The 27,918-nt window shown below is 52.8% G+C and overlaps 1 protein-coding gene across 1 annotated transcript; it reads left to right on the forward strand.

Annotated features, from left to right (window-relative positions):
* Positions 1 to 342: 342 nt before the first annotated feature.
* CARD10 (caspase recruitment domain family member 10) lies at positions 343 to 27,442 on the forward strand. The gene is given in 23 exon segments (XM_065740891.1): positions 343 to 378; positions 13,254 to 13,469; positions 13,472 to 13,538; positions 15,688 to 15,906; positions 16,040 to 16,177; positions 16,500 to 16,825; positions 18,018 to 18,200; positions 18,431 to 18,586; positions 18,676 to 18,801; positions 18,937 to 19,131; positions 19,219 to 19,365; positions 19,714 to 19,829; positions 20,036 to 20,076; positions 20,193 to 20,313; positions 20,557 to 20,737; positions 21,539 to 21,662; positions 21,996 to 22,236; positions 22,522 to 22,591; positions 22,683 to 22,782; positions 23,270 to 23,422; positions 25,065 to 25,186; positions 25,788 to 25,903; positions 26,468 to 27,442. Coding segments are annotated over 23 exon segments (3,402 nt in total). The 3' UTR covers positions 26,676 to 27,442.
* The last annotated feature ends 476 nt before the right edge of the window (positions 27,443 to 27,918 follow it).

Here is a 27,918-nt window from a genome sequence, read left to right on the forward strand (position 1 = left end):
CGCTTGCCCAAACCCCATTGTTGCATGTTTCCATCAATCTCCCCCTGCAATACCCTCTGCCTCTGGGCTGTGTCCCCAAGTCACCTTGGAGCAAGTGCCAGTGAGCCCTGTGCACTGGGCTGCTCTCCTGGCACAACACGTGTTTTTGCCTTGCCTTGGCCTTGTTTGCTCACCCAGGGCCCCTCTTATCTGACAGGGGTTAATACCTGGGAAGGGAAAACACACCTCCCCCCCGTGGAGGCTGCCACCATTGGCTACCTCCGTTGATGGCACCCATGGGGACACCAGACAGCATTGCTTCCTGCCTACCCTTAGCCCCATGGCTCTTGTGGCTGTGCGAGAATGGGAGACACATGGCAAGCTCAGAGTGGGAAGACGGTAAGGGGACATGTTCCTCTGGCACAAGGCACAAGAGCCAAGAGCAGGGGAAGAACACGTCTCCCAGGTCTGCAGACCCCCCTGTGGAGACACTCAGCTCTCCGCTACGTCTCTGCCCTCTGTCCAAGCAGAACTCATGATTCTCAGGGCAAAGGCTGACCTGTGCTCTCCTTTCTTCCACTGGGCAATGGGAACCCTGTCTGGCTGTCTGACTGCCTGTGTGTCCACCTCCCTCTCCCTGGCTCCCTACTGCGGGAAGCCCCCTTGCCTCGATGGCTGGGAGCCTCCTCCTCCTCCTCCCTCCCTGTGTCCCCTCTGAGCTCGGCTGGTTTCCACTGGTTTTCCACCCGCCACGGATGGCCAGAGCTGCTCCGCTCGCTGGGAAGAGCGGAAACCAGCAAGGGGGGGAAAATAATCCAGATGTCTCGTTGGCTAGAGCTGCTGAAAGCAGCCCTCTTCTCCCCTCCCCCCCTCCTCCTCCCTTTGCACACACCCCAAGGGGACAAGCTCCAAAGAGAGAGAGAAGAAGTTTGGGGTGGTCTCAACAAGGGGGATGAGGGTGGAAATGGCTGTGGGCGGCCGGGAAGCCTTTCCCAGCCTTCCTGAGTGCCGAAAACTCCCTCTCCTCAAAGGAGGAGGAGAAGGAGAGGTAGAGGCTCCGCCAGCCGCTCACTTTGTTCTGGGACGGGGAAAACTGGAAGAAATGGGGTTTTGGGATCCATGCAGGCAGGGAGGCAATGGGCTGGGGCTCTCCCACAGTCCTGGAGCGGTGCCTGGCAGTGGGTGAATGATCTTGATTCCAGCTCCTGTGCTGCCTGCTGCTGTGTATATATTTATATCTCTGCCTATAACAAGGGTGTTTTTTCAAGCTGGTGCTCCGGGACGTTTCCAGCCATCCCCTCCCCACTCCCTCTTGTGCTCTCAAACTCCTAAATTGAAGCTTCACAGCGTGAGAGTGATAGCAACAGGAGGGGCTCTGCTGCTTTCCCCCATCCTTGGGTCCCCTTCATTTCCCCGCTCCCCTTTCTTTGCTCCCCCTTTCCCTTCCTTCCTCTCCTCCCCATTTCCCGTTGCATTCCTGCCTTCTCCCTTTCTTTTTCCATATATCCTCCCTGTCCCCATTGCTTTGCTACCCCTCCTGCTTCTCCCACCTCCTCACTCCCCCTCTTACAACCCCCTTCCCTTTTCCTCCGAAACACCCCCCAGCTCTCCTTGCATCCATACCAAAATTAGTATACTAATACCTCTTTTTTTGGCCACTCTTTTTTTGTCTCCGTCCTCCGGCCGAAAAAGTTGGGAGACGCTCTCCGTGCGTCCCTCCAAGTTGATTGTGAGGGCAACCAGCGCTGCGTTCCAGTGGGGAAGGAGAAGGGGAAGTGTGCCCCCCTTTTCCCACGCCTGTACCCCCAAGCTTGGCTCCCCAGACTGCTCTTTGGGTGCCTGACGCCCCGGTGCCACGGGAGCGAGGGAGCGAAGCTGGCGGGGAGGGGACGCGGGAAGGAGGGGGCGGGCTGCGGCACCACTGAACCAATCCTCGTCCCAGCACAGAGACCGGAGAAAATGAGATTTATTCCAACTATCCAGGACAGAAAACTTCAGGAACTTCTCTGCCTTCCCTCCACTCCCCCCAACCCCCCCCCCCGCCCTGCTTCCCCAGTGCCATTTCCTTTCCTTTCGCATTGGCTGCCTCCTGCTTGCTCTGATGAATCTGGGGGAAGGGGAAAGCCCAGGCCTCTGCTGAGCTGCTTGGAGAGGGTTGGCAAAGAAAAGGAGTTTGCTTGAGGTGTGTGAAAGCTCTTGTGATAACAGGGGGTCATTCCAGGCCGTGTTGGATGGGAATTCCCCAGTGCCCATGATACAGAGCTGCTGAATGGGAAGAGAGACCCCAAGTCTGCATGTATCCAGTCACACTGGGACCTCCAGTGTTGGAGTGAGCACTGGCATGGTAAGAGCCTCCGTGTAAGCTGACCCTGGGGGTCAGATTGGTGTCATGGGCTCAGGACAAGCATTACAAGGTCAGGACAAGTATTACTGGGTCAGGACAAATGTTATGTTGGTGCCACCATGTGAGGAAGTGGCACAAGGTATATTTGAGGAGGTGGCATGAGTTTCTGCCCACCTATGAGACACTGCATCCCTCTGGCATCACACTTCATTGCTTTGTCCCGTGATGGTCATGGGGCAGAAGACCCTACCACAGTGCCACCAAGGGGTTCAACGCTGGTGGACATAGTGTTGCTCATGTCCTTGGTGACTGCATGGCCTAGAGATGAGGCTCAGTGGCTCTCATGAGATGTGTGGCCAGACAGCAGCACTGCTCCCAGCCCGTGGAGAAGGGAGGTGGCTCCACTGGCAAAAGCAAGTTGGGACTTGTTGGGGTGAAGCTTAAGGAACGACAAAATGTCTGCAGAGATGTTGAAGTGGAGCCTGGCCTCTTGCTTGGCTCAAGTGGCCCTGGGAAAGATGGACACTGTGCTCTTGGCCACACAGCTCAGCTCCAGCTCTGCTTCTGGAGGGAGGAGACATATGGTCTCCTAATGGTGGAAAGACTTCTTTGGCTTGGACCTCTGCTGACACTCTTGCTTCTTGAGGATTATCCTTCCCAGTGAATAACCCAAAGTTTGTCTGCAGTGTGTGTGCTGCTTGAGATAATAAGAGGAAACTCTTTGCTGGAGATAGGCTCCATGCCACTTCCCAGGGGCTGCACACAGAGCAGCTCATTGCTTAGAGGCAGCTGTAGGGTTTTGACACAGCATCAGCCTCTCAGCCTCAGGCTTCGCCCCTATGAAGTGGAATGGTTGTAATTTCTGCTTACCATGAGGGCCGTGTGATGTTGATTATGAGTACAAGGCTTGACATACCCCCAGAATGCCAATTTTTGGTGTATTTCTAGAGGGCCCACGGCTTAGCGGGTGATGGGAGCTCAGGTATGACGGGGACTGAGCTATGCCAACTGCGGGGAAAGGAGAACCCATGACCTACTTCCTCCCTATTTGCCTGAGCTGTAGTGGGCACCTCTTCCCAAATGTCCCACCCAGAGGAAGGTGGGAGAAGCAGGGAAAGGCACTTTCTTCAGCTCTTCTCCCTCTGTAATATCCCAGGGCATCTCTGCTCCCAGCCCTGTCCCAGTGCCCTGCAGTGGGGGCTGCGTCAGGGAGCAGAGGCTGACTCCGCTGGGGAATGCAGAACAAATCTCTTCCAGATGGGGCAGGGGCCATGCTCAGCTCTTTGTGGGTTGCCCCCTCCTCCTCTTCCTTCTCCTTCTCTTCCTTGCCTGTGCTCAGAGCATCTCTGTGCACCGGGCCATGCTCTGTTTCCATGAAAGCAGCTGGAAATCCCCTCTCCTGCTCCATGAACCTTGTGGTTTTGTGTCTATGTCTTGTGTCTATGCCAGCCCAGCTGTCCCTTTGGGGATGAATTGAAGTATGTTGGAGACCTTTAGGGTTTGTGCTGACTCCAGGATTCAGCCCTCATCCCAGCCGTTGGGCACAATGTGATGTGAATAGCTCCACTATACCCTGGCTTGGGATGTTTTCTCCCTAATCTCCTTGTCTATTGAGCTGCCTGGAAAATAAATCTGTATAAACCTGCTTCCCAGCCTCTCCTGCTGTACATCTGCCCCTAACCATCCCTGCAAGAGATGTGGTGGGTCTGGAAGGTCTTGCAGAGCCACTGCAGAATCCATGGGTGCCCTGGGCAATAGCTAATGGCTGGACCCCTCCCAGCCCCATTGCCTCAGACACCCAGCTGCCTCATTTACCCTGAGTCACCTCCACCTTTCATCCCTCTGCAACACCCCAGGCAGTGCTACCAGTCTAGCCATGGTGGAGAGAGACCAGCTATCGGGCTTATCACTGAGCAGACAGGTGGCCCTGCAGCTTCCCTGGGTGCTGGTGATGTTTGCTTTGATTTCTGCAACATCAAAGTTGAGGCTGTGCAAATTGACCCCCTCCTCTTGGTGCTCTTCTCTCGGGGCTGAAGTGTTGCTGGTGTGACAGGCAGGGAGTGCGGGATGGGGGGACATGAGGTGTCCTGGTGTTGTGGAGGAGGCAGTGGAGGACCTTTCTCAGGACCTTAAGATGTTCCTTCCATTTTGCTTTGGGGGAAGGTAGTATGAACACTCCAGCCTGGGGGTGAGGCACTGAGCTCTAGTTGCCTATTCCCTCATCCTGAGCCCCAGGATTGTGATCCCTCCAGGACTGTGGAGGGGAGAGCAGGCGAGAAGGGGCTCCTGCTCTACACACCAGCAGCCCATATCCTGTTGCTGCCCAGGCTCCCAGGCTCATATTTCCTCATTAACTGGGAGTGCTGCTCGTTTGTGGGCGACTTCCAGATGTTTCCATTCTTTTCACAGCAACCACAAGGGTGCATACTGCACGGTCTGGGAGGTGCTGCTGGCAGCCCCTGAAGCAATGGGAGGCCAGGAGGATGTGCATCCCGCTATGGGTCCAGGTTCCCTCACCCCAGTGTTGCGATGTGCAGGCTGGGATGGTAGCACATCCCAGGGTGGGTGATGGACGAATCCAGTGTGGATTCTAGATACTAATCCCATTAGCATCTACCTGTTGCGTCCCTGCTCTGACACCAGCTCTGTGGGCATCACGTTGCCATTACCCCATGGTTTTCCTATTGGGACGGTGGTCCCTCAACCTGGTGATGGTGCCTGGGAGAAGGATCCTTGTGCTGTACCAGGGTTGGAAAGCAGACACCAGAATGGTGCTGACAGGAAAAGGGCTGATTGAACACTGTCCAATTCATTCGTGAAGGGGGAAACCGATGGAATAGGGTCGACTGCATACTGTTGTTGGGTTTGCAGAGGGTTTTTACCGGGGAGCTGATCCTGGAATGTTAAGTCTTGGGGTTTACCAAAGCCCAGGAGAAGGGACAAATTCTTAGGCTTGCTGCCTCCCTGCCCTCTGCCTATCTCCTCCAGTCCCAAACATTATCCTCCTCCCTCTGTTTGCCCACAGTCTTCTCCTCTCATGCTCGTACATGTGGGGGTGTTGCAGGTGGAAGATGGAGATACAAACTCTGGCACAGTCGGAGAGGAAGGGGTGCTTTGGGACATGGCAGAAAGAGGGATTGGGGGTGTTGCATAAAGCAAAAGCAATCCTAAAACAGCTGCCTGTAGCCTGGAAACACCTCTGTGATTCCGTGCACTGGGAAAGGCAATGCAAATATCTGTATAAATATGGATATTACATCTCCCACCACCTGATTCTCCAGTTCCTTTTCACAAAACCTATGGAGGTGTAGGAGGGACTTGGGGGTGGGCTCAGACATTATCTTTTCTCCCTGCAGAAAGAAGCAGCTCTCTGCATAGAGGGGCTTTTGTGGGCCTGTGTGCCCTTCCCTAGTGTTGTCCTTTGGCTGGATGAGGAGGGGGAGCACGTCAGTGGGATTTCAAAGGAATGAAGGAGAAGGGGAGCTGGGGGTCACAAGAGAAGGGAACAAGTCCCCAGGGTTGGCATGTCCATGGAGATGATTGGGTGCAAGGCCTGGGGATGAGGAAGGGCATGATGTATGGAAAGAAGGCAGCTTAGTGGGGATGTAGGGAAGGAAGGATGGGGATGGAGAGAGAAGTCATCCATGGGTTGAGAGGATTACCATAGAAGAAGAACCTGCCCCGCTCCAAGGGAAGATAGGGGAGTGGGTGGAAATGGGGCCTGGACAACTCTTTAATCCTAATGATTTTGCCTGTCCATCCAGCTTGCATATTTTTGGCCACGGAAGGAAGGGGGTGGGGTGCAGAGGCAGCTAAAAATAGGGGTGTCCCTGCCCATTCCCCCAAGGCGGGCATCCGTCTGTCTGTCTGCTGCCTGCGGGGCTGCTGCGGGATCTGGAGGAGGGGAACAGGCCCGGCCTCCTCCCCAAAGAGTCTGTCTCTGCTTTTGTTTGTCTCTGGGCCCTATGGGGACAGGAAGAGGCTGCGGGGCTGGGAAACAATGGCTCATTCTCTTGGCGTCAGCGCCTGGCCAGCAGCGATAGGGGACGTGGGCTCCCGGCCAGGAGGAGGCCCAGCCTTGGCCGCCCCAAGGAGAGAGTTGGGGACAATGCCAGGAGAGCTGGCTGGATGTGGGCTGCCTTCTCCAGCCTGTCCATTTGCCCTGCTGCACCTCATGCCCTATACCAGGAATGGTCTCGTGTAGGTACACCTTAGGGAGTAGGTGATGGATGTGATGGTGGCCACTCGACTAGAGGTGGGAGCTGGCAGTGGGGCAACACTTCCCTTGTACTTGGCCCTATGAAACCTGTGGGGATGGTGCAGGACAAATTTGGCATCCCAGCGTGTTGGTGGCCAAGGGACATGGATGAGTATATGTTGCAGGTTGGATAACCAACCCTTCCATACCAGACCCTCTTTGTCCTCCTTGTCAGTGTTTGACCTGATCACCCTGTGCTGAAGCTGCCTCTCCCTGGCCAACACTTTTCCATATGCAGGGTAAGAGGAGGCAGGGCGAGCACTTGAGCTGGGTTAGGAGGTGTTTACAGGAGTTAGGAGAGGTTTACAGGAGTTGAGTAAGAAGGCGAAAGAAGCACCTCTATATCTCCATACCCCTTCCCAAGGTCTTGGATGCTTGGGGCTGAATGCTTGCCAGGGCTCCTCTTGTTTACTCAGATGGGAGCTGACACATCCAAGGTCTCTGCTGACTCCACTTTCCCACATGCTGCTGCCGGGCGCATTCCAGGGCAGAGTGGAAATCAGCTCTGAGGCATGCACAAAGACTCGAGCTGGGGATGCCATTCTGTGCCCCTGTCCGGGCAGTAAGGAGTGGGCACCACACATCACCTCTGCCAGGGCTGGCATGGAGCCTGGTGGGAGAGCATGGATAGGGGTCTGGGGATGGGGGATCTGTCTCTTGTTCAGCAATGCTGGGTTATTGCTGCCATCCAGAGAGCTGCATCTGCCGAGGGTTAATTGCTCTGGGCTCTGCTGTGCTCTGCTCTTGTGCGCACACCCTCCCAGCCTGGCGTGGATGCCTTTGGTTTTAGGAGGGAATACCACAGAGCTTTCAGAAATAAGTGCCAGGAGATAAAGAAGGGTTTGCAAGGCTGGGGCCGGAGAGCTATGCTCACCCTGTCATTTCAGCCATGCTCTCCTCTGATGGGTCTCAGGGATGCTCCGACCTCTGTTAGGGCATCTGGCATCTCTGCATCCCTCAGGCTGCTGGAGGAGGACCACCATGACCTCTACTTCCCTAGGCTGGCCTGCAGCAACCCCCTCATCTCGAAGAAGGGGCCTTGCCTCCCTTCTTAGCTGCTGCAGGAAATGCAGAGCCTGGAGGTCAGGGGCCGGTGGCAGCTCCTCCCATGGGGGCCAGCCACCCAGTGCTTGCATCATGCTGGAGAGGAGGAGGGAGAGAGCCAGGCTTTTCCTGTTTATGTGACTCTCAGACCCCCAAGAAAGGGAAAGGGCTTGAAAATTGCCTTGCTTTTGGGCAGGCTCCAGCGAGCGCTGGGGATTTCATCCCTGCAGGAAGTCTTGGCTAACCCTAACCCTACCCCAGGGTGTGTGGGCATCTGCTCCTGCTCCACAGAGGCTGGAGTTGCTGAGGTTGGATCAAGGGGGTAAGCTGGAGCTGGCTCCCTAGGAAGTGAGGCATGGCTCTTAACTGCATCCCATGTATATATGTTGGCTTTGGGAGCGCCAGGTGTGGAGGAATGAGTAGGGAAAGTGTTCATATAACACCGCATTTAACTGGGATGGCTCCAGCACTCAGACTGCAGAACCTCCCATGTCACCTAGGGGCACATCCTGCAGGTTGTATGTGGTGGCCCCAGTGGTATGTGTCCCAGGTGTGCTCGCTCCTTTACCTCCAGCACTCAGCCACTCTGGCTTTGGTCAGGTCTGCTCCAGTTTTGCCAGCTTTGGCTCCCCTTGGGAGCCATTAGCAGTACCAAATGTGGGTTGAGGGGTGGGCTGTGCAGATACACCTCAGCTCTCCACCACTGCAGAGCACATCCCAACAGGTAACACCAATGGGAGCAGAGAGGAGTTATGGCACCTTTAAAGGACAGGAGTAGGTGTGGGTCCAGAATTTCCAGGGTGGAGAGACTTGGGAAGGGCCTCAGCAGAAAGGAGCAAGGAGCCCCAGAAGATCTGATCTGCGTGGCAGGAATTGGGCACAGCTCCCCATGGCCTTTGTAAGGGTTCCAAAACGAGGTCATGCTGACCCAAAGCTTTTGGGCTTGTCCCTGGCACTTCCCCAGCCACATACTTTCCCAGGGCTAGGACGGTGGTGGGGTGGTGCCACCCTATGGCTCTGCAGCAGTGTTACAGATATGGGTGGCACTGCTGCTCTTTTCCATCTCTAGAGTGACTTGGCTCCCTTTAGCTGGAGCTCAGTACTTTTTCACCCTGCATCCTGGACAAGATTGCCCTTCAGCCATGAGGGAAAAGTTCTGTCCCGGTCCTACCATACAGAAATCCCAGCAACTAGGTGGTTGTCTGGTTGGAACTAGATGAAATTTAAGGTCTCTTCCAACCTAAGTCATCCTATGATTCTGTAATTCTTACATCTCTGCATGCCTGTCTCTTGCACTTTATTCTGCCTAGGGCAGTCAGGTATTCCTGGGGCTGGAAACCACCATGCTGGGGTTTGTTACCCAAACAAAGGGATCTCTCCTCTGTCAGTTTCTGCTGAAGCTTTAAGGAACTGCAGGGAGAAAATCCAACATGCTTTCTCATATACATTGGCAACCCATGCATTCAAAGCACCAGCTTGGTGCCATTGACTTCAGCTGCCCTGCCAAGAAAAGACATGATTTGTATTCTGGTTTGTCTTCATTCCCATCCTAAGCTTGAGCTCATGTGAGATGGTGGAAGCATGGTCAGTCTGGGCAGCTGGCTCATCTTTTGGGAAATGGGTTGAAATACAGAGATGGAAAGAGCCTCTCCAGCACTGACTGAGGTCTAGGGGAGGACATAGGTGGTGTGGAGGGAAGATAACTGGTATGTGCAGGAGTGCAGATGAATACTACGGAGCTATCTAGACATATTGATCTCTGTTCTGCACAGTGCCATCTTCCCTGTCTGACTCCTAATAGAGATTGATGACCCTGCCCTTTTGGCCCATCTGCCCTCTGGCTGCAGATCAGCTACTCATTTAATTCAGCCAGCCAGTATTTGTGGCAGACCTCATTCCCTGTGACAGACCTTGTGCCCCAGGGAGGAGCAGTGACGGTCAGGAAGGACAGACAGCCCATTTCCATCTACTGCTAACAGGGCAAGGTTGAGGTTGGTATAAATCACCTGAGTGCCACCAAAGCCAGCAGTAGGAGATGTGCCTGGAGTGGCTGAAGCATCTGCGGGGTTCTGAGGACCACGGAGAAGTGTCAGGGTCTCAATGCACAGTGTTTTCAGGATGCTAGCTGGGAGTGATGTCATTCTCTAGCCCCATTTTTCAGGATAGTGCTGGGGCTGTGCATGTTTGCTAATGTAAAAATTTACCCCAGCTATTCCCCCACAGGTGGAAAACAATACTTGTTTGTTATCCTAGAGTTCAAAGGGCTTCATGCAGTACCCACCAGCTGGCTGAGGTTGATGTGGTCACATTGACCTCTGGTGGCTGCAACCACAGTGTGCAAGGAAAGCACCGAGGGAAACTGGATAGATTTGGTGAGCTGCAGTGTGCTAAAGTTAAAATGCAGTTGGGTTGGAGTTCTTTCTCTCATAGCCAGAATAAAGCAACTGGAAGTAGGGCTGAGGTTGGAGAGGAGTGTGAGGAGAGTGTGAGGAGTCCCAGCCTGCTGTCCTGGAGGCCCTTGGCCATGGGGCAGCTGGGCAGCTTTGGAGCGAGGAAGTCCACTTTAGTGACTGGATCTCATGAGCCTGCTCTAATTCAGCTCTCACTTGCCACCCCACACACCTGGATGCCCTGATGAAGATGGCGGTGTGTTTCCAGCAGCTAACTAAGGAGCTCCCACATGCTTCTGCCTCTTTTAGCTCCAGGCAATGGGTGTATGCGTGAGTGGGAGGAATTCTGAAGGAAACATTCTCTTGTTTTCCTATCTCCACACACATGTGTGTGTTTCCTTCCTGCCATGAAGGCCTTGTTCCCCTTTTCTGCAAACATCTGCACCACCATGAAGAGAGGAAAACACTGCTGTCCTGTTGTTACCCTGAGAATCACTGGGGAGACGAGCAGTCAGAGCCTTTGCACAGGCTGTTAGTATAAGCACTGAGCTCCATGAGTGATAGTAGGAAAAAGAAAAGTGTCTTCTATTTTTGGTGTCTGTTGGTTAACCTGGTGTGAGACAGTGATCAGACCACGCTGGAGTTGAGAATTCTGTTTCACAACATCCTCTGAGCATTTGTTCCACAAAGGAACAAAACTGTTGAGAGGTTTTGTGACACAGAGTGGTGTTGTGCTGCCAGTATGGGAAGGGAAGGTTCAGGGGGGTGGTTTCAAGCTCTCTGAACTTGACCGTGGAGACTAGCTGGAACCTCAGCAAACTTCCCTCCTGAAAATTCATTGGAAGGTGTTAATCTTCACAAATCACTGGGCTGTAAGAAAAATGACATGGTTTGATGGGCCTGGTCTAGTGGCTGGAAACTCTGTCCATAGCAGGGGGCTGGAACTGGGTGATCTTTAAGGTTCCCCCCAACCTAAGCCATTCTATGATTCTATGGAAACAAGTATTTTCTTGAAGAAGTTGTGATTAGCTCATGTTATGTAGGAAGTTTCAGGACACGTTAGTAGATTACTGTGGTTTCTTGAACATAGGCAGGCTTTCACCAAGCGTCCAAGCTTACTGTCTGCTGAGCTTTACGTTAGCAGCGTTGTAGCCACACAGTTGGAAATATAATTAATTCCTTCCCCACCTCAGGCTTCTTTAAAGCTGTTTCCAGGAGGGGGCAAATACTGCATCGTTTGTTCATGCACGCCTGGGTTGTTTGCCTCTGAGTGTGCCCCAGTGGTCAGATCTGCACCACAAGACCTCACAGAAGACCCATAGTTTTTTGGGCCATGTGTGCTAAGCCCTTCCTCTCTCGGTGGAAACACTGCATGCCTCACTGTTTGCTGGCCTGTCATAGGTTTCCTGTGTGAGCCAGCGGTGTTTGGAAAGTCTTACCATGCAACTATTTTGGTCAGGATTTGAAACACAACAAAACAAAATAAAACACGAAACCTCCAACCCAACAGAGCGCACAATGGCATTCTTGGCGTGAAGTCAACTGTATCAGCACAGAAGTTGGCACTACTGATAGAGCCAGCATGGAAACATGACACCTAGCTGTGAGTGTGCGTGGTGTGGCGACACTGGGACAAACTGGCCTGATTTTTGGGTTGTTCTGTTGGACCTGATGGTCCCTATGGGTTCCTTCCAATTTGCGATATTCTGATTCCATGATTGAAACGGGGGTGCCTGGCACAGCTTTCCTCCAAAGGGCAAGATCCTCACCACTGTGACTCCATTCCATGGCCAAAGCATGGGATAGGACATCTCCTTCCTCTCAGGAGCTCTCTGTTGGCCTTTGTGGTGGTCTGCGGCTCCCAGGGTTCCTGCCCAGCTCTGAGACTCAACGTGACAGATAATGTTTGTGGGAAGTGCTCTGTCTGATTTCCGTGTGCTCTGAGTCACAAAGCATTGCCTATGGGGTCAGGGTGGGTGGAGGAGAGCCTTCCTTAAGTTTGCTTCTTTCTGGGTGAATGAGAAAAACCAAAGCTGTTCGGGGCTTTTATTGTAATGGTGAAGATCTTATCTTCTATCACCACATAATATCCTGCTCAGGAAATCTTTTCTCTAGAGAGGGAGAGAGACCTGGGGTGTTTGCAAGAGAATAACTAGCAGGCACAAATTGACAGGGCTTGAGTCAGAACCCTTCCCTGCAGGCAGCCTTGCTCCTACTTGTTTTTGATCACTCATTTGCAACTGGACGCCTCTGGCTGGAGGTAAGGTCTGGAGTTGGGGCCATATCCTGCCTGGAGACCTGGCTGGTGGTCTCGCATCCATAGGGAGGGGGCAGTGCAAAGGAGGGGGACCCTTCACAGGGAGAATGGATGAGTCAGCAGCGAATTCATACACCTGGGGTGTCAGCAGGTGGGATGGATGCCATGCAAGAGGAGGCGGTGTTTGCCAAAAGCCCTGCATGTGCCTGGTGTTTGCTCAATGGGTGTGTAACACCGAAGGCGGTGAAGCCCGTGTGATGTGCAGAGGAAAATGTTGGGAGCAAGTCTCAAAGCTTGTCTCAGACGGCGTTGTGCTCAACTCTGAAAATAACACAGTGGGAACCAGCGGAGACGCCTCCACCAGCCCCTGTAGGAGAAACAGAGAGGTTTGGGTCGTGCAAGTGGTAGATGCCCTGTCCCTGTAGACATTCAAGGTCAGGCTGGAGGGGGCTCTGAGCACCTGATTGAGCTGTGAGTGTTCCTGTTCATTGAGGGGGGAGTTGGACCAGATGGCCTTTAAGGGTCCCTACCAACCCAAACAATTCTATAGTTCTATGATTTTGGTCCAGGGGGAAATCTACAGCTCCTTTAGGGCAGGAGGCTAGGTTCATCCATAGGGCTTGTTCTACACTCTGGCTTCATTGCTTTCCACCTCTCCTATACTCCTCCTTGTCCTGGTGGCATGGGGCAGGTTTGAGCAAAGGCAAACAGCAGTGGTGAGAGCTGCCCACTGTGTGCCCAGTGGGGTGCTCCAGCCCCATTCCTGGGGTGGCTGTGCCTGCTGGGGCTGGCCTGGAGAAAAGCTTCCCAGCTGAGGAACTCTGCGGTGGGTCAGAGCTCTGTCATACTGCCCAGGGGTGCCTCTGCATCCAGCTCCACCTGCACACATCGCTTAGGACTGGGGACCAAGTCTTGACCTCTATCGGGCTTTTCCCAGCCACTCCCATTTTCTCACTTTGCTTGAATCCCCCTTTCATATAGAATCTGGGCAGTTCAGGCTACAATTTCTGGAGCTCGTCCAACAGAAGAGCCCCCTTCATACCAAAGGAGGCCACACCGGGTACCCCAGTCAACCCCAGTCTGCGGGGATCTGAAAGCAGCCGTATTGCAGAAGAGAAGCTGCTGGTGAACCACATCCTTCCGGAGACCAGCTCAAGTCCGGGGCTGCAGCTGGAAGACAGAGACGGTCCACGGTCAGAGAGCAAAGCCCTTCCCCGGCTCCTCCAGGTGAGCAGCGGCCGAGGGGAGGCTGCCCCCGCCCCGCCGGTGAGTGCTGGGGAGGGGAGGGCACGGGGCTGGGCTTCGCATTGCCGGGGGGTGCGGAGGAGGGAGGAAGGGAAGGAGGGAGGAAGGGAGGGGGGAAAGGTGCAGCGGGGTGGGGAGAGAGCTGCAGACACACCTGCCGGGGCGGGCGCGGCGGAGCCGGGCGCGGAGATCGGAGCGGGATGGCAGGTAAGGGTGGTCCCCCCACAGCCCTCGGAGCGCGTCCCCTCGACTTACTGCCTTTGTACCCCAGCGTGGATTTTAGCCCCGAGCGTGGATTTTGGTCCCGAGCGTGGATTTTGGCCCCAACATTGGATTTTGCTTCCGAGAGTGGATTTTGGCCCCGAGCGCAGATTTATGCCTGGGCGGCGGTGGTGCTGGGTTTGTTCCTCTTCCCCTCTATGGGTTTCCGACTGCCTTAGGCTCCCCACCCCGATCCCAGGAGGAGCCCTCCGCCCGGCCCTGCCTGCCGAGAAGCTTCTCGCACAGCAGCCTTGGGTTTAGCGGAGTGAAACTTGGACTTGAAGACGTAAACTTTGATTTGGAGCCCGAGGAGTAAGGCTCAGAACAAGCACGGCTTATGTTGCATCCTCTCACATACTCATCTCCCTGTGGGATGGAGCCTGTTCCTGCAAGAAATGCAGATTAATTTCTTTGTTCAACCTCCTTGACAGCAGGATGATCCAGATCTGTAGCAGCAGTTACGCTCCTAAGCCTTTTGGTGCTGGGAATCAGACACTTCAGTGTCTTTTGTGGGTTTGACAGTCCCCTCATCCTGTTATCCTCCATCCAGTAGACCCTGAGCCTTCTGTAGTTCTGCTTGGAGGATTAACTTCAGCACACCTCTCTCAGCTGCCCTCCTTGCTGTGCTGGTTGGCCATCTGAAATAGTGCGATACCATTCCCAACACTAGAGAAAAAAAAAAAAGAAAAAAAGGGTGGGAGGATTTCTTACCTCTTCCTTCATGCAACATGAACCTCTGCACTGCATGAGTTGGGCTTGATGATCCTTATAAGTCCTTTACCACTGGGGATATTCTATGATTCCATGACTGCTGCTGGGGATGCTGGTGGGCTGGGGTAGGAAAGCTGCCCTCGGTGCCAGCATCAGAGCAGGAGGTGATGGCACTCTCTGGGGAAGAGTTGACTGTACCTTGCCAGCTATAAAAGGATTGGTGTCAGCTGGTGTTGTGGGCTTTGTTTCTCAGCTGAAAATAGATGCACTGGTGGGGTTGATACCCAAGTGAGAGGAGAGCTCCCTATGGACACCTGCTCCATTGCTCCATCTCTGGAGTGCATTCACCACTGCTGTAAGAGGCTTTGGCCCATTGACTTCAGGAGGTCCTTCTTGCTTTGGTTGGCTTGAATGATTGCCTTGTTGCTTTGTCTTGTTGCTAAGTATTAAACACTGCACACCCATGTGCAGAAGATGTGTGGAAGATACACTTTTGACGTTCCTCTCTGGCTTCACTACCTGCAACCAAGCTGCTCCATTGAACGCTGCTCTTGAGAACTTCAATTTGGTTGCTGTCACTTGGGGACATGCACAAGGCAAATGGATCCCCAGAAAAACTCACCCCTCTCAACCCAGTATGAGAAACATATCTCAAGCCTTAATACTCCAACTCTGGAGTATTCCGTTCTCAGGAATAAGGGAATGGGGAAGACGTGTGGTGGTCTGGGGGATTGAGATTGGATATTAGGAACAATTCATTCTCAGAAAGAGCAGTGCTGCAGTGGCACAGGCTGCCCAGGGAGGTGGTGAGTCACTGTCCCTGCAGGTACTCGAAAACCATGTGCACATGGCACTGAGGGACATGGATAGTGAGGATGGGCTAATGGTGATCTTAGAGGTCTTTTTGAACCTTTATGATGCTATGATTTAAGAACACTATAGGGTGAAGATGATACCTTCCCCAGTCTTATAGTTTATGTTCCTGAATTTCTTATGCTCCACTGCCTCCTGCATGTCTAAGACATGCAGTAGTTGAGCCCACTATGATCCCACTGGACATAGTTTTTGTAAAATAATTCCTGAAGTATCTGAGTCCTGGTTAATGATCAAACTATTTGCAGAATTGCACCTTGATTTGTCCTCCCGTGTATTTTGTTCTTTGATTACCTATTTCTCCTCAGTCTTTTTATCTTTCCAGCCCTGGAGAATGTCTCTCTCCAAGCCTGCAGCCTCTCGGAGCAGGAAGAGGAAGAAGATGCCCTTTGGGAGAAGATAGAGAGTGCACGGCACCAGCTGACCCGTTCCTTGAACCCTGCAAAGCTCACCCCATACCTGCGCCAGTGTCGTGTGATAGACGAGCAGGATGAGGAGGAGGTGCTGAATTCATGCCGATTCCCTTGCAAAAGCAACCAGACAGGTGGGAGAAAGCACAGACTCGCAGGCAGTGCTCCCACTCCATTCCCTTCTCCAACCCAACTGTTTCACAGAGGGAAGTAGAATTGGTGGAGATGCTTTTTGGTATCTCCCTAACTCCTTATCTGTTCTTTCAGGTTACCTGATGGACATCCTTCGGCGCCGTGGGAAGCGAGGCTATGAAGCCTTCCTGGAGTCCTTGGAGTTTTACTACCCAGAGCACTACACACGACTGACAGGGAGAGAACCGGCCCAGCGCTGCTCCATGATCCTGGGTAGGGGCAGTGCTCATCTTCCCTTCAACTGCTGCATGGGAAGGGCCAGAAATACGTGCATGAGTGCATGAATGCATAAATCCATGGTTCATGCTACCTGTGTGCAAGGAACCTTGACAGTTGTGTGCTCTGGATCTGGTAGGGTGGGGACTGAATGCATGCGTGTAATGGACCGAGGGGACCAAATGCGAGTGTGTAATGGTCCGTGGTGCCACTAACCCAGGCTGCACACCTTCAGGAGGCTGTGACACCCTGTGATGGGTACTTTTTGGGTGTTACCCATTTCAGCAGCCAGTACCTTATTCTTTTTCGTCTCCTCTAGATGAAGAAGGCCCTGAGGGGCTAATGCAGTTCTTGCTGGTGGAGGTGAAGAAGATGAGGTCTCAGCGGAAAGAGCATCTGCTGAAGGAACACCAGCTCCAGGCAAAGAACCAGACCCTGGAGCAGGAGCAAGCTCGGTTAGAGCAGCGGCTGCAGGAGCTCCTGAAGGTACAGGAGCGTTGCCAGCGGCTGCGGGAGGAGTGGGACTCCAACAGTGTGGAACTGCTGAGGCTGAAGGATGAGAACTACATGATGGCCATGCGCTATGCACAGCTTTGTGAGGAAAAGAACATGGCCGTGCTGCGGAGCCGTGACCTGCAACTGATGGTAGGGTGTTGGGAGATGGCTTGTCAGAGTGGCAGGGGGGTCCCCGAGCAGTGGGGTGGTATGGCTCAGGGGGGCATTTAGCTTGCCCATGTCTTTGGAGGCATTCATGGTCAGGCTGGAGGGACTTTGGGCAACCTGATCTCACTGTAGGTGTCCCTATTCATAGCAGGGGAGTTGGACTTGCTGCCTGTAGCAGTACTTTGGCCAAGAGTCATCCCCTTCCCTGGCACTCCCCACCGCCTCCTCGTCTTCTGCTGACGTTTTGGAGACTCATGCTGCATACCTGAAAGAATTCATGACATTGCACTCCAGCTGCCAAGCTCTCAACTCCAGCAAACATGCACCCTTTTCCTGTCTGGGCAAGAACCAAAATACCTGGAACCTCTTAATAACCCAGTGCCAGGAGGTGCCTTCTGGCATTCCCCTGCTGCTTTGGTTTTTTGTGCAGCCATGTTGTTCTCATTCCCAGTCTCATTCTGCTCCGCCAGAATCCTCACCTACCTTTTATCTGTTGTTCCTGCCTATGCTGGTTCTCCCAGGCCTCCTCTGAGCAGACAAATGAATTGCTTGTGGATGAGGTATTGGAACAGGCTGCCCAGGCAGGTGGTGGAGTCACCATCCCTGGAGGTGTTTCAGGACCGTGTGGGTATGGCACTGAGGGACATGGTTAAGTGAGCATGGTGGAGATAGGGTGATGGTTGGACTCAGTGGTCTTTTCCAGCTTTAATGATTCTACGATCCTAACAATGGGGTGGAGAAACCCCATGGAAACTAGGATGCTCTGCAGTGAATGCATATCTCAGCTGCTCCAGGTGCTGGGAAGCCCTCGAGGAGACTCCCAGCTACCAGCCCTGACAGCACACCTGAGGGCTCTGGTTCATGCAGTGTCAAGGCCAGTTGCACAGTGGATGCCCCAAGGTATCAAGAAAATTGTTGCACAAAGACAGGACCCAGAGATCGAAAGTGCTTATGCAAAAATTTGATGCATGTGCACCTTCCTCTCCTCTTCCGCAGGGAAAAGCTTTTGTGTACCGTGTGCTAATCTTACCCTAGCTGAAGAATTCTCCCTCATGTGGTCGCCCATCTTGCTTTCCTTGCCTCCAGGCCCTTTTTCTGCCCAGCTTCCATTCTCCCACTGTGGCATAAGTTCCAAGGCACGTGTGTCAAGCTACTTGTTCTCTCTGGCTCACAGGTCGACCAGTTGAAGTGCAAAGTCACCAGCCTGGAGGAAGAGTGCAGCCTGCTGAAGAAGCAAGCATCTGTTGTGCCCCAGAGGGAGGCAGAGGAGCGGGGACACCCTGATGCTGTGTCTGAACTGTGGGCTGAGAATCAGCGGCTGACGGCATCGCTGCAGGAGTTGCAGGGCATGCTGCAGGTACCCCATGGGACAGAATTTTTTGGATTGGCAGAGGGCTTTGCATCCATCTGGTCCAAGCAGGGACACCCACAGTGGGGTGCCCAGGGCCATGTCTGGGTGGGTTTTGATGGCATCCAAGCTCCAGTGATAATGATGGCAGTTGTTCAAGTCTGCCTGTTGCTCATCTGCTTGGCTGAACTGGTCTGGAGGTGCTGGCAGTGTGGTGAAGGCACTTTTCTCTCACTTAGACTCCAGGTGATGTCCCCGTGCCAGGCTCTGAGCAGATCCTGCTGGACATCCTGGAGCATGACTGGAAGGAAGCCCAAGATGACAGGCAGGACCTCTGCCAGAAACTCAACTCCCTGCAGAGTGAGCTGCAGTGGGCTGAGGAGCTGAGGGATAAGGTAAAGCATCCATCACCACCCTCTTCCTCGTGTGCAGCCACAGCAGTCACTTCTGACAGTGGCTAATGTTCACTGCTTACTGTTACCAGTACCTACGGGAGGTGGAAGACCTGCAGCTGAAATACCGAACGCTGCAGAAGGACTGCGATCTCTACAAGCACCGCATGAACACGGTGCTGCTGCAGCTGGAGGAGATTGAGAAGGAGCGGGACCAGGTGAATTACTCTCTGTCTGCCAGCAGGATCAGACCTTTTGGCTTTGCTCTGGGTGCCTCTCCTTCCCCAGTGAGTCTAAGCGGGAAGTGGGTTTTGTAGCCCAGTCCTTCTCACCCTCAGCCTGGCTCCTTGCAGGCTATTCAGAGCCGAGATGGGGTGCAGCTGCAATACTCTCAGAGCCTGATTGAAAAGGATCAGTACCGCAAGCGTGTGCGGGCCCTGGAGGAGGAGAGGGATGAGCTCCTGAGCAAGCTGAGCAGGGTGGAAGGACTGAACAGCACGCTGGAGGCACAGCTGCAGCGGTGCCGGGGCAACCGCAGCCTGGGCAAGGTGAGCAGGGCTGGAGAGAAAGGCAAGCTGAGGACACAGTTAATCTTAGGGGGAATGCAGTGAAACAACGGGTCCCTTTTTTCCCAGATGTGCAGCTCTTCCTACTCCCTCTGCTCGAACCTCAGCAGCACATGGAGCCTCGTGGACAAGCCTTCTGACCTTTCTAGCAGCCTCACAGACCCACTGGGTGTTTCTGCCATAGTCTTCCCGGGGCACTCTGCCATTCAGAGCATGGTAAGTACCGCACCATGAGGATCTGGCACCTCCAACCATCAACCCATCACCACCATGCCCACTAACCATGTCCTTCAGTGCCATGTCTGGCAACCCAGAAATCAACATCCCCATGTAGGATTGTTATTTTCCTCAGAAAGCTCTGTAATCACACCCTGGGAGGTGTACGTTGCAAAAAGATGGGGACACAGTGCCATGTGTCTCCATCTCTGCTGTCCCCTTGGGAATGCAGGATGCCCCTGGGTGTTGGGAGGGTGATCTCTGAAGAAAAGGTACCCCAAGAGCAACCTAGCCCAAAGGAAGGAGAGGTGCTGGTGTAAGCAGCATCTCTTTCTTACTCTGCCCAAGGAGGGGACTCCTGACAGCGAGAAGGACATCAACCGCCTCTCTACCTTCCCCTTCCCTCCTTGCATTGGCTCCATCCTCCGGCGGCAGCGGGAAGATAGGTGCAAGCCCTACAAAAGGTGACTGCTTGGGTTGGGGTCTCATCTAGGGGTTTGTGAGGGCTGAAGTGAGCAGGTTGGCTATGGGGAACCTGGAGTGGGAGCTGAGGGTGAGAACTTCTGTGTTAGAGTTGGTGGAAAGCTGTGGGGATGGGGTTGAGAATGGGATGCAAACAGGTTTTAGAATAGCTGCTACCTCTCTTCTCACCATTGTGTTTTCTTTACAGCTTGTCCTGCGGCTCCTTTAGTAGCATGGAAGATACAACAGGTACCAGGGTGGGGGCCTTCCCCAAAGGGTATAGTGAGGGAGAAGTGGTGGGGTTAGGGACAAAACAGTATTCCAATAGGTGATGTGTCCTCTCTCCCTCTTGCTCTCTTTCCTAGGCAGTGGATTTGTTAGCATCCCACCTGGGGCCTTCTCTTCCTCTTCCAGCAGCACCTACACCAGGGTTAAGTCAGAGACCTGCTTGTCCATGCTTACCAGCCACCAGGAGATCTCCAGGAGGTAACCATGACCTGCTGCTTGAGGGGATGTATCATGGTGCTGAGGAACCGTGCCTGGGAGGCTGTTTGTCCCGCAAGTCCTTCCCTGATAGCAAGAGAGAAATGTATTGGGTCTGGTGCAATAGAGGACTGTGTGGGGATTCACAAACTCTCTGCACCTGCCCTGGTGACAGATCATGAGGCATGGGAATCTAGTCCTTAGAAAAGGCAGCAAACTTCAGTTGCTGGTGTTTCTCCTTGCCAGGTCACTGGTGGTGCAGCTCACGAGCGTGGGTCACCCCAGCAGCTTGTCACCCCATGAGAAGAGGCTGGGTGAGGACATCTCCATCCTTGGAGGGAACAGGACGGGGATTTATGTCCAGTGGGTCAAGCCGGGCTCACAGGTTGAGAGCACAGGACTCAGGGAAGGATGCCGGCTCATTGAGGTGTGTCTGGGAATGGGATCATGCTGGAAATGTACAGAGAGCCTGGAATGAAGGGAGCATGGGATGAGCCCCAGTGCAAAATGGCTTCTGGATAGCTTGAAGCTCTCCTCCATCTCTCTTGTTTTCCAGTTCTGCTCTTTGCCTAGAGCTTTATGCAGCTTGAACAGACATAGGGGCCTCTGCACCCAAACATACCAGTGTATGTGATGATGCTGAGACTTGCTGAAAAGCTTCCTTCAGCTGCAGGAGGGGAAAAAACAAAAAGGAGCCACGTGGATTATGGCAGCGATATGGCTGTGTGTCCCTGGAGCTGCCTGTCACCTTGGAGTATTGCAGAGCAGTTTGCATCCTGCACATGTCTGTTGCAAAACAATCAATTCTGGAGAGAGATTTCACAGGCTTTCATGACCCTCTCAGAGAATAACTGCTCTGAAGAGAGCTCCTGGAAAAAGCGAAGGGCATTTGTTTTGGCAAGAGCGACACCACTTTAAATACAACCACAGTGCTTGAATTGATATCCCACCTGTAGCTGAAAATAGCCCAGCTTCCCCGCCTCTGCTCCCACACGTGTTTGTGCACATGTGTTTGCTTTCATAGCAACCCAGCATTCAAAACCGGAGGGTGGCTGACAGCAGCATTTTCAGAGGCTGAGGAGAGAATCAGAGGCAGATGAGGATGCTTGTCCTCAGGCAGAGCTTGCCCTGGCCCTATGCCATCTCTTGGTTAACCCTGATGGGTGAGGAGCTGAGAGGGAGCCTGCACTTCTAGATCTTAGATCTAATAGCATCTGTTCTGTGCTAGCTGCGGGTCCCATCACTGAAGGAAGAGGTGCTTTCCCTGGAGAACTGCACACGTGAGGTTGCCTACCTGAGCCTGCTGCACTGGGATGAGCCCTCCAGCCTTGTCTTCCAGATGGACCTGCAAGGTAAGGGCCTGTCAGCTGGATTTCCTTCCAGCCTGAGATCTTTGCTTCCCTTTGCAGACCTTTTGCCCAGCCCTAGAGGTAAGTCTCAGCTATTCTCTCTTCTCTTCTTTGGTCCTAGGCCACCAGGTGTGATACTGGGTTTGGCCATAGCTCTGGTTATTTGCCTGTCTGGTGTGACGTGCATACTCTGAGTTACAGGATGGGGGTACAGACTTTTTGTCTATTTGCCTCTGCATCCCCACACATCGGAGCTGTTGTGGAGACTTGGCTGTCTAGTTGGTGATGGTTGTCTACTGTGTCCCCACCTGTAGTGATCTGTATCCCTTGCTCCAGGGTACCAGCCTCTGCGGGAAGCCCTGGAAGAAGGGAAGAAGTTTTCTGGAGACTCATTCTACATCCGTACCAACCTTTCCCTCCTGGAGCCATCAGACCCTTATGCACTCTGTGTCAAATGTCGGGAGATCCTGCACGTCACAGACACCATGTACAGGGGGCGGCTGGAGTGGTACTGTTCCCGCGTCGATCCCTTGACCATGCGGGACTTGGACAAAGGGACAGTGCCCAACTACAGCAGGTAACAGAGGAAGGAGGAAAGCAGGGATGTATGTGGAGTGCTTGCTCCATTTCTTTGTGGTGAGCATTCATGAGGAATTCAGAAGCATGTGTGCTGGCCTCTTGATAGTGGGGGATTTCTAAGCCTTAAGCCTTGGGCTGGGGACCAGTGCTTGGGTGCCCTTGACAGACAGGGGGGTTGAGTGAGTGAGTGTGTTGATATGCCTGTGGGGTTTGGGAAAGAGCAGCCAACTGTGGCCCCTGAGGTCTCTAGAATTGCTCAAGTTCAACACTACTGTCTTTTCAGGGCGCACCAGCTTTTGAAGATCCAGGAGAAGGTCCACGGACCTGGGCAGCAGAGAGGACACAGAAATAATGTAAACCAGAGAAGCAAGCAAGGAGAGCTTTTGTAACATGCTTCTGTAACGGTCAGTGCTCTCAACCTTATTGCCCTCCCTTTCTCCTCAGCTAAAGAAACGGGCCTTGGACCAACTGCGCCTGGTGAAACCCAAACAGCAGAAGAGCCCAGAACATCCTTGTCAGCAGCTGTGGCTGGACCCCTGCTCAGGTGTGCTGTTAGCTGTGCTGCCCCATCACCCCCAGGGATCCAGCCAGCCCCTGTGAAAGGACATCAGCAAATGAGATGCTTCAGTCTCCCTGACCAGGGTCCCTCTTACCGCCCTTCTAATGAGAGCTTGGGAAGCCATTTTAAAGCTCCTGCTCCTGGGCTTTCTGGGGCTTTCCAATGTTTCTGTAGTTCTTGGGGTCATCTAAGGTTTTATGGAGAGAGACGAGGTCACTGTGGTCACTAGGCCACTACTGGTGTGCAATTGCAGTGAAGCCCAGGAAATGGAAAGGGGGTTGCCACATCCAAAGCAGTGATATGTCCAGGGGAGGGTCTTTCATGGGATGTAGGACGGTTGGTACGTGCCTCCATCAGTGAGGATAAGAGGATAGTGCAGGGAGAACTGAATAGTCTGTGGGATGGTGGCAGCTTGCTCTTCCAAATTTTCACCTTTGGCTTTCTCTTCTTTCTTCCTGTCCTTCCGACCCAGACAGGAGCCTGAAGCCTTACAGCCTGGTGCACCCTGTGGTGGTCAAGACACCCCGTCCTGTGGTGCTGTCACCCAGCTGCATCGCACCGCGGCTCATCAGGAACCTGCTGGACTTGCCCACCTCTCGCCTGGACTTCCACATGTGCCCAGCAGGTCAGCAGCAAAGAGTGGCAGGCACATCCAAAAGTTGTTTTAGGATCCCATGGCTAAGTGACGCACAGTATGGAAGTTGCCTGCTTCTAAGTAAAAGGGGTTGTTTTCGCTTTTTTACCTCCTGTCACTTTCTAACCATGAGGTAGGAAGCCAAGGTGGTGCTCAAGGAGGTCATTTCTGTGGAGACCTTGGAGAGCCCAATTCAAGGAATAAGTCCTGAAGTAGGAGATGTGTACTCATGGGATTCATGGAGAGAACATGAGGTGTTTCTTCAGCAGCTAATTGTGGGGGGGTATTTCAGCCTTCCCAGATGACACACACTGACCCATTTTTTGGGCTGAGTGCAAGGCAGGCTCCTGTTCTTAACTGGATCCTATCCCTTTGACCTTCAGGGAGGCCAACCCTCCATTCTGGTCTTCTGAGACATGGAGATCCTCTTGTTTCCTTGAGTGGGTGATGGTGGCATTGCCTTGCTGCCCTGGTGGCTTTTTCCAGGGCTGACACCCTTTCCTGAGATGGGATCTGTAGGTTGACTTCACTCCTTCCCTTCCTCCCTGGGAATGACATCCTTCCACCAGAAACCTGAGATTGCCACATCACTGTATGGGCTGTAGGGAAAGGGCTCCCATACAGTGTTTTCACAGCAGACAAATCCTTCTTCCTCCCTCCTTCATTCTCCTCTTCCCATCGCCTTTCCCGTGTTTAGAGTTCATGCTTTGTCAGCTGCAGGACTGAAAAACGAGTTGGTATACTTTTAGGGGGTGGTGAAAAAGACGGCTCTGCAAAAATTTGGCCACTGGGCTTCTTAGATGAATGACTTGACCATATATCCTGTCCTACTGAGCCCTCTGCAGGGTCCCCCTCACATTGCATGGGGATGTGCTTCAAAGCTGTTTACTGCGGCTGGGGTGCCTGCTTCAGCCTTGCTTGGATTCTGAGCTTCCTACTCCCACTTGTGATCTCTGTGTGAGTTGTCTTGTATTCTGCTGGAATTACTGAGGGCATCTGGTGTGCAGTGACCATGTCAGACCCTGCTGCCCCACCAGCTCTGCCCCCAGTTCCCTGTCTCAGCATCACCTTTCTGCTGCTCTGCCGCATGGCATTGGATGGGGTGCTGTCTTTTCACCTCTGAGCAGGGGGAGGAGGTTTGAGTTGCTACCAACAGGAGGTTCAGCTTGCTCCCCATCTTCCTCTCAATCTCTGCAGCAAGATGTGTGCTCTCCCTGCTTCTCCAGTCACCTGTGAGCCATGCAGCTTGCCAGCCTTGCAGAAATATTACCTGGCAAAATAAAATCATTCATTTTCTGCTACATTTCATCAAGAAGGGGGCTGGAGCAGTGTGGAAGGGGAGATTGGGTGTGGGAGATGGCTTTGGTTGCTGCTGTACCACAACACAAGAGTTGCTCTTGCCTTGCAAGGTCTTCAGCTGTGATATCTTGCTTGTTCTGTAAGCAGAAAGCAGCAGGAGATCCATGCCAATGTATAATGCTGTGTAATTAGACTTGCTCACCAGAATCCATAAACACTGAACTCAATGAGCATCAGCACCACAGCCAGCATGCAGGATCTGAGGTAGAATGTATAAGAGGGAGATGGGGATGTTGTTTCCCTCTTCATCTTTCCTTTCCCTCCTCCTTTGCAGAGAAGTTGACAGAAGGGAATCCCAGTGGTGCCCACGTGCAGGAGACCTCTGTGTCCAGAAGTGCCCCCCAGGAGCAAAGGGAGAACAGTCGAGTCTGCATGATCCGGGAGGCAATGGAGAAGGTGCTGAGTGGTTTGGGGAGAGAAGGCTGGAATGGGGTGTCCTGTTGAGGTGGAAAGAAAGGGTGGGACAAGGGAAGGCAGATGTCTGCTTTAGGGCTGTGTGATTTGGAGGGTTGAGGTGTTGTGGGTCTGGGAAGCAGTGACTGTGGGCTTTTGTGGGCTTTTCCTTGAGTCCCTTTCAAGCCCTTGTGAGAGAAATGGGAACTGGTAGGGAAGAGAGCGGGAAATGCCATATGCAGAAGCAAACTCCCTGCTTTCAAGTTCCTCATTTTAAAGAAAGCAACAACAGCTCTGTTGAGGTCAAATGAAGAAATGTGGGGATGTTGGTGACAATGAGAAGGAAAGGGATGTGAAGGCAGACTGAGGCTGAGTGAGACATCTGGTGTATTCTTGGGCTGGGCTGGCTGTGATGGAGTGGGTGACCCTGCTCTGTAATTCTCTCCCTCCATCTTGGCCTTGTCTGTAAATCCCACGTTTAATGGAATTACTATTGGAAAAGCAATGATATTTCACAGTATGGGGTTTGATTTAATGCATCTGTCAGGGGCTGGAGCTATTTCTTCTCCACTTAAATCAGTAAATCTATTCAATTTCCTTCCAGAATAAACACTGCCTGCTGGAGCTGGGAGTTCAGAGTGTGAGGGATCTAATTAGACATGAGATATACCCCATTGTTATCCACGTTGAGGTCACTGAGAAGAACGTCAGGGGACTCAGGTAAAATAAGATTGTGTGGAATGGATGGAGAGCATTGCAGGAGGGTGGAGAACCGTAGAATCATAGCATTGTTTGAATTGGAAGGGACCCTTAAATATCTTCTATCCAACTCCTGTGCAATGAGCAAGGACACCTACTGCTAGATATCAGTGTCTTGATATCTAGGTGCTGACAGCCCCTCCAGCCTGACCTTGGCTGTCTCCAGGGATGGGGCATCCACACCTCCGGGCAACTTCTTCCTGTGCTTCACTACCTTTACCATAAAAACTTTACATTCAGTCTGAATGTCCCTTTTAGTTTGAAACCGTCTCTCCTTGTCCTATCACAACAAACCTTGCTAAAGAATCTGTCCAGTTCTTTCTTATAGACCCCCTTACCTATGTTCAGAAGCAGAGAGGGTGGCAGCAATAGATGCATGCATGTTGATTTTGGTTGTTACGAGGGAAAAGAAGGGCAAAAAATAATCACTGTGTGCACATGAGAAGGTTCTTTCTTGGGGCAATGTTGGTGTTTTGCAACTCCATCTATCTGTGTGAAGATGACACTTGCTCCTGTGTTTGCCAGGAGCTTGCTGGGGCAGCCAGGCCAGCGGGATGCAGAGGTGCTGAAGGCATGCCGTGGTGCTGAGCGGGCTCTCCATGCCCTGCCCTGCTCCTGGGCCCGTGTGGAGCCCCATGCCTGGAGCCACGCAGAGGAACTGCCCAAGGTGGTGCGGGGCTGCATCTTCCAGGAGCAAAACCGCCCGCTGTGGGTTGAGGATGGTGATGACTGAACCAGGAGGTACAGAGCCTTCTCCAGGAGCTGTCCTTCAGGTAGCATGTCCTCTCTCTCCAAGCGGATGCTGGCAGCAATGGGACCAGGTAGTGTTTAAGGTCCACTTGAGACCATGAAGAGTTGGGGATGTAACACATGCTGACCCACCAGGCTGAGCGTTCCATGTTTGATTGGAGAGAAGTCTTCCACCTTCTTTCTGGACATCTCATGGACTGTTCCCCATCACTTTGAGCCTCGTGCTTTGGTGCATGGTGAGATCAGGAACACAATGAAAACATGTGAGACAAGGTTGAGCAGGAGCATATCTCACACATGCACACATTTAGTGCATTAAAACCTTTCTCTCATCACCTCTATTTCCCCTTCTCTACCTCAGCTCCTGCCCCATGGAGCAGGAAACACAGTTTGTCTGCAAACACCCTGCTGCAGCCAGACTGACACTAAGTTTGCAACCAACCCTCGTTTTATGGGAGCTGTACTCTTTATTGCTTGTAAATTATTAATTGGCCCTTTTATTAGCAACCCGTGTGTAAAGGAGAATTAAATACCATTCATAATGGGAATGGGAGGCTGGCTGCAGACTTGTGTGTTAATGGGAAGGGTTGGGTGTTGTGTGGGGAGTGCTCTTTTGATACGCATCTTCCCAGCCCTGTAGGGGTAGAAGAAAGCATTGCTGTTGTAGGGTAGCAAGAGGGACAGACAGGGAGTGGAGATAGGTTTAACATGCCAAAGACCAGGCTTTCTCATGTTTCTTCTTGTCCCCCATTTTTCAGCTGCTTCCCTCTCCCCAGTGCTGAAGGTGCTCTAGTTCAGCCAAGGAGAATCTTAGAATCACCAAGGTTGGAAAAGATCATCTAGTCCATCCATCCACCTACCACCAATATTCCCCACTAAACCATGTCCCTAAGTATCAAGACTACGTTACTTGAACACCTCCAGAAATGGTGATTCCACCACTTCCCTGTACAGACTGATCCAGTGCCCAACCCTTCTTAAGGAAAAGAAATCTTTCCTAATACCCAGCTTACTTGTTGAGAAGGTTACTTGGTTTCTGGCTGAGGTTCCTAGAGCTTCACATTTCTCCATATCCTGGTTATCATGACATGAAAAGCCAATCACCTCGTCTTCCTGGTGTACAAGGACAGGTGTTTGATGGATAGATGGTCTTTCCTGAGACACACAAAAGGAAAATGGGGGCTGTGGCTGTGGGAATCTCCAAGGAGCAGAAGACCGGGCACTGA

This window comes from Cyrtonyx montezumae, unplaced genomic scaffold (genome assembly GCF_038088225.1).
Source record: "Cyrtonyx montezumae isolate F1298 unplaced genomic scaffold, pur_monq_1.0 scaffold_3, whole genome shotgun sequence".
NCBI lineage: Eukaryota > Metazoa > Chordata > Aves > Galliformes > Odontophoridae > Cyrtonyx > Cyrtonyx montezumae.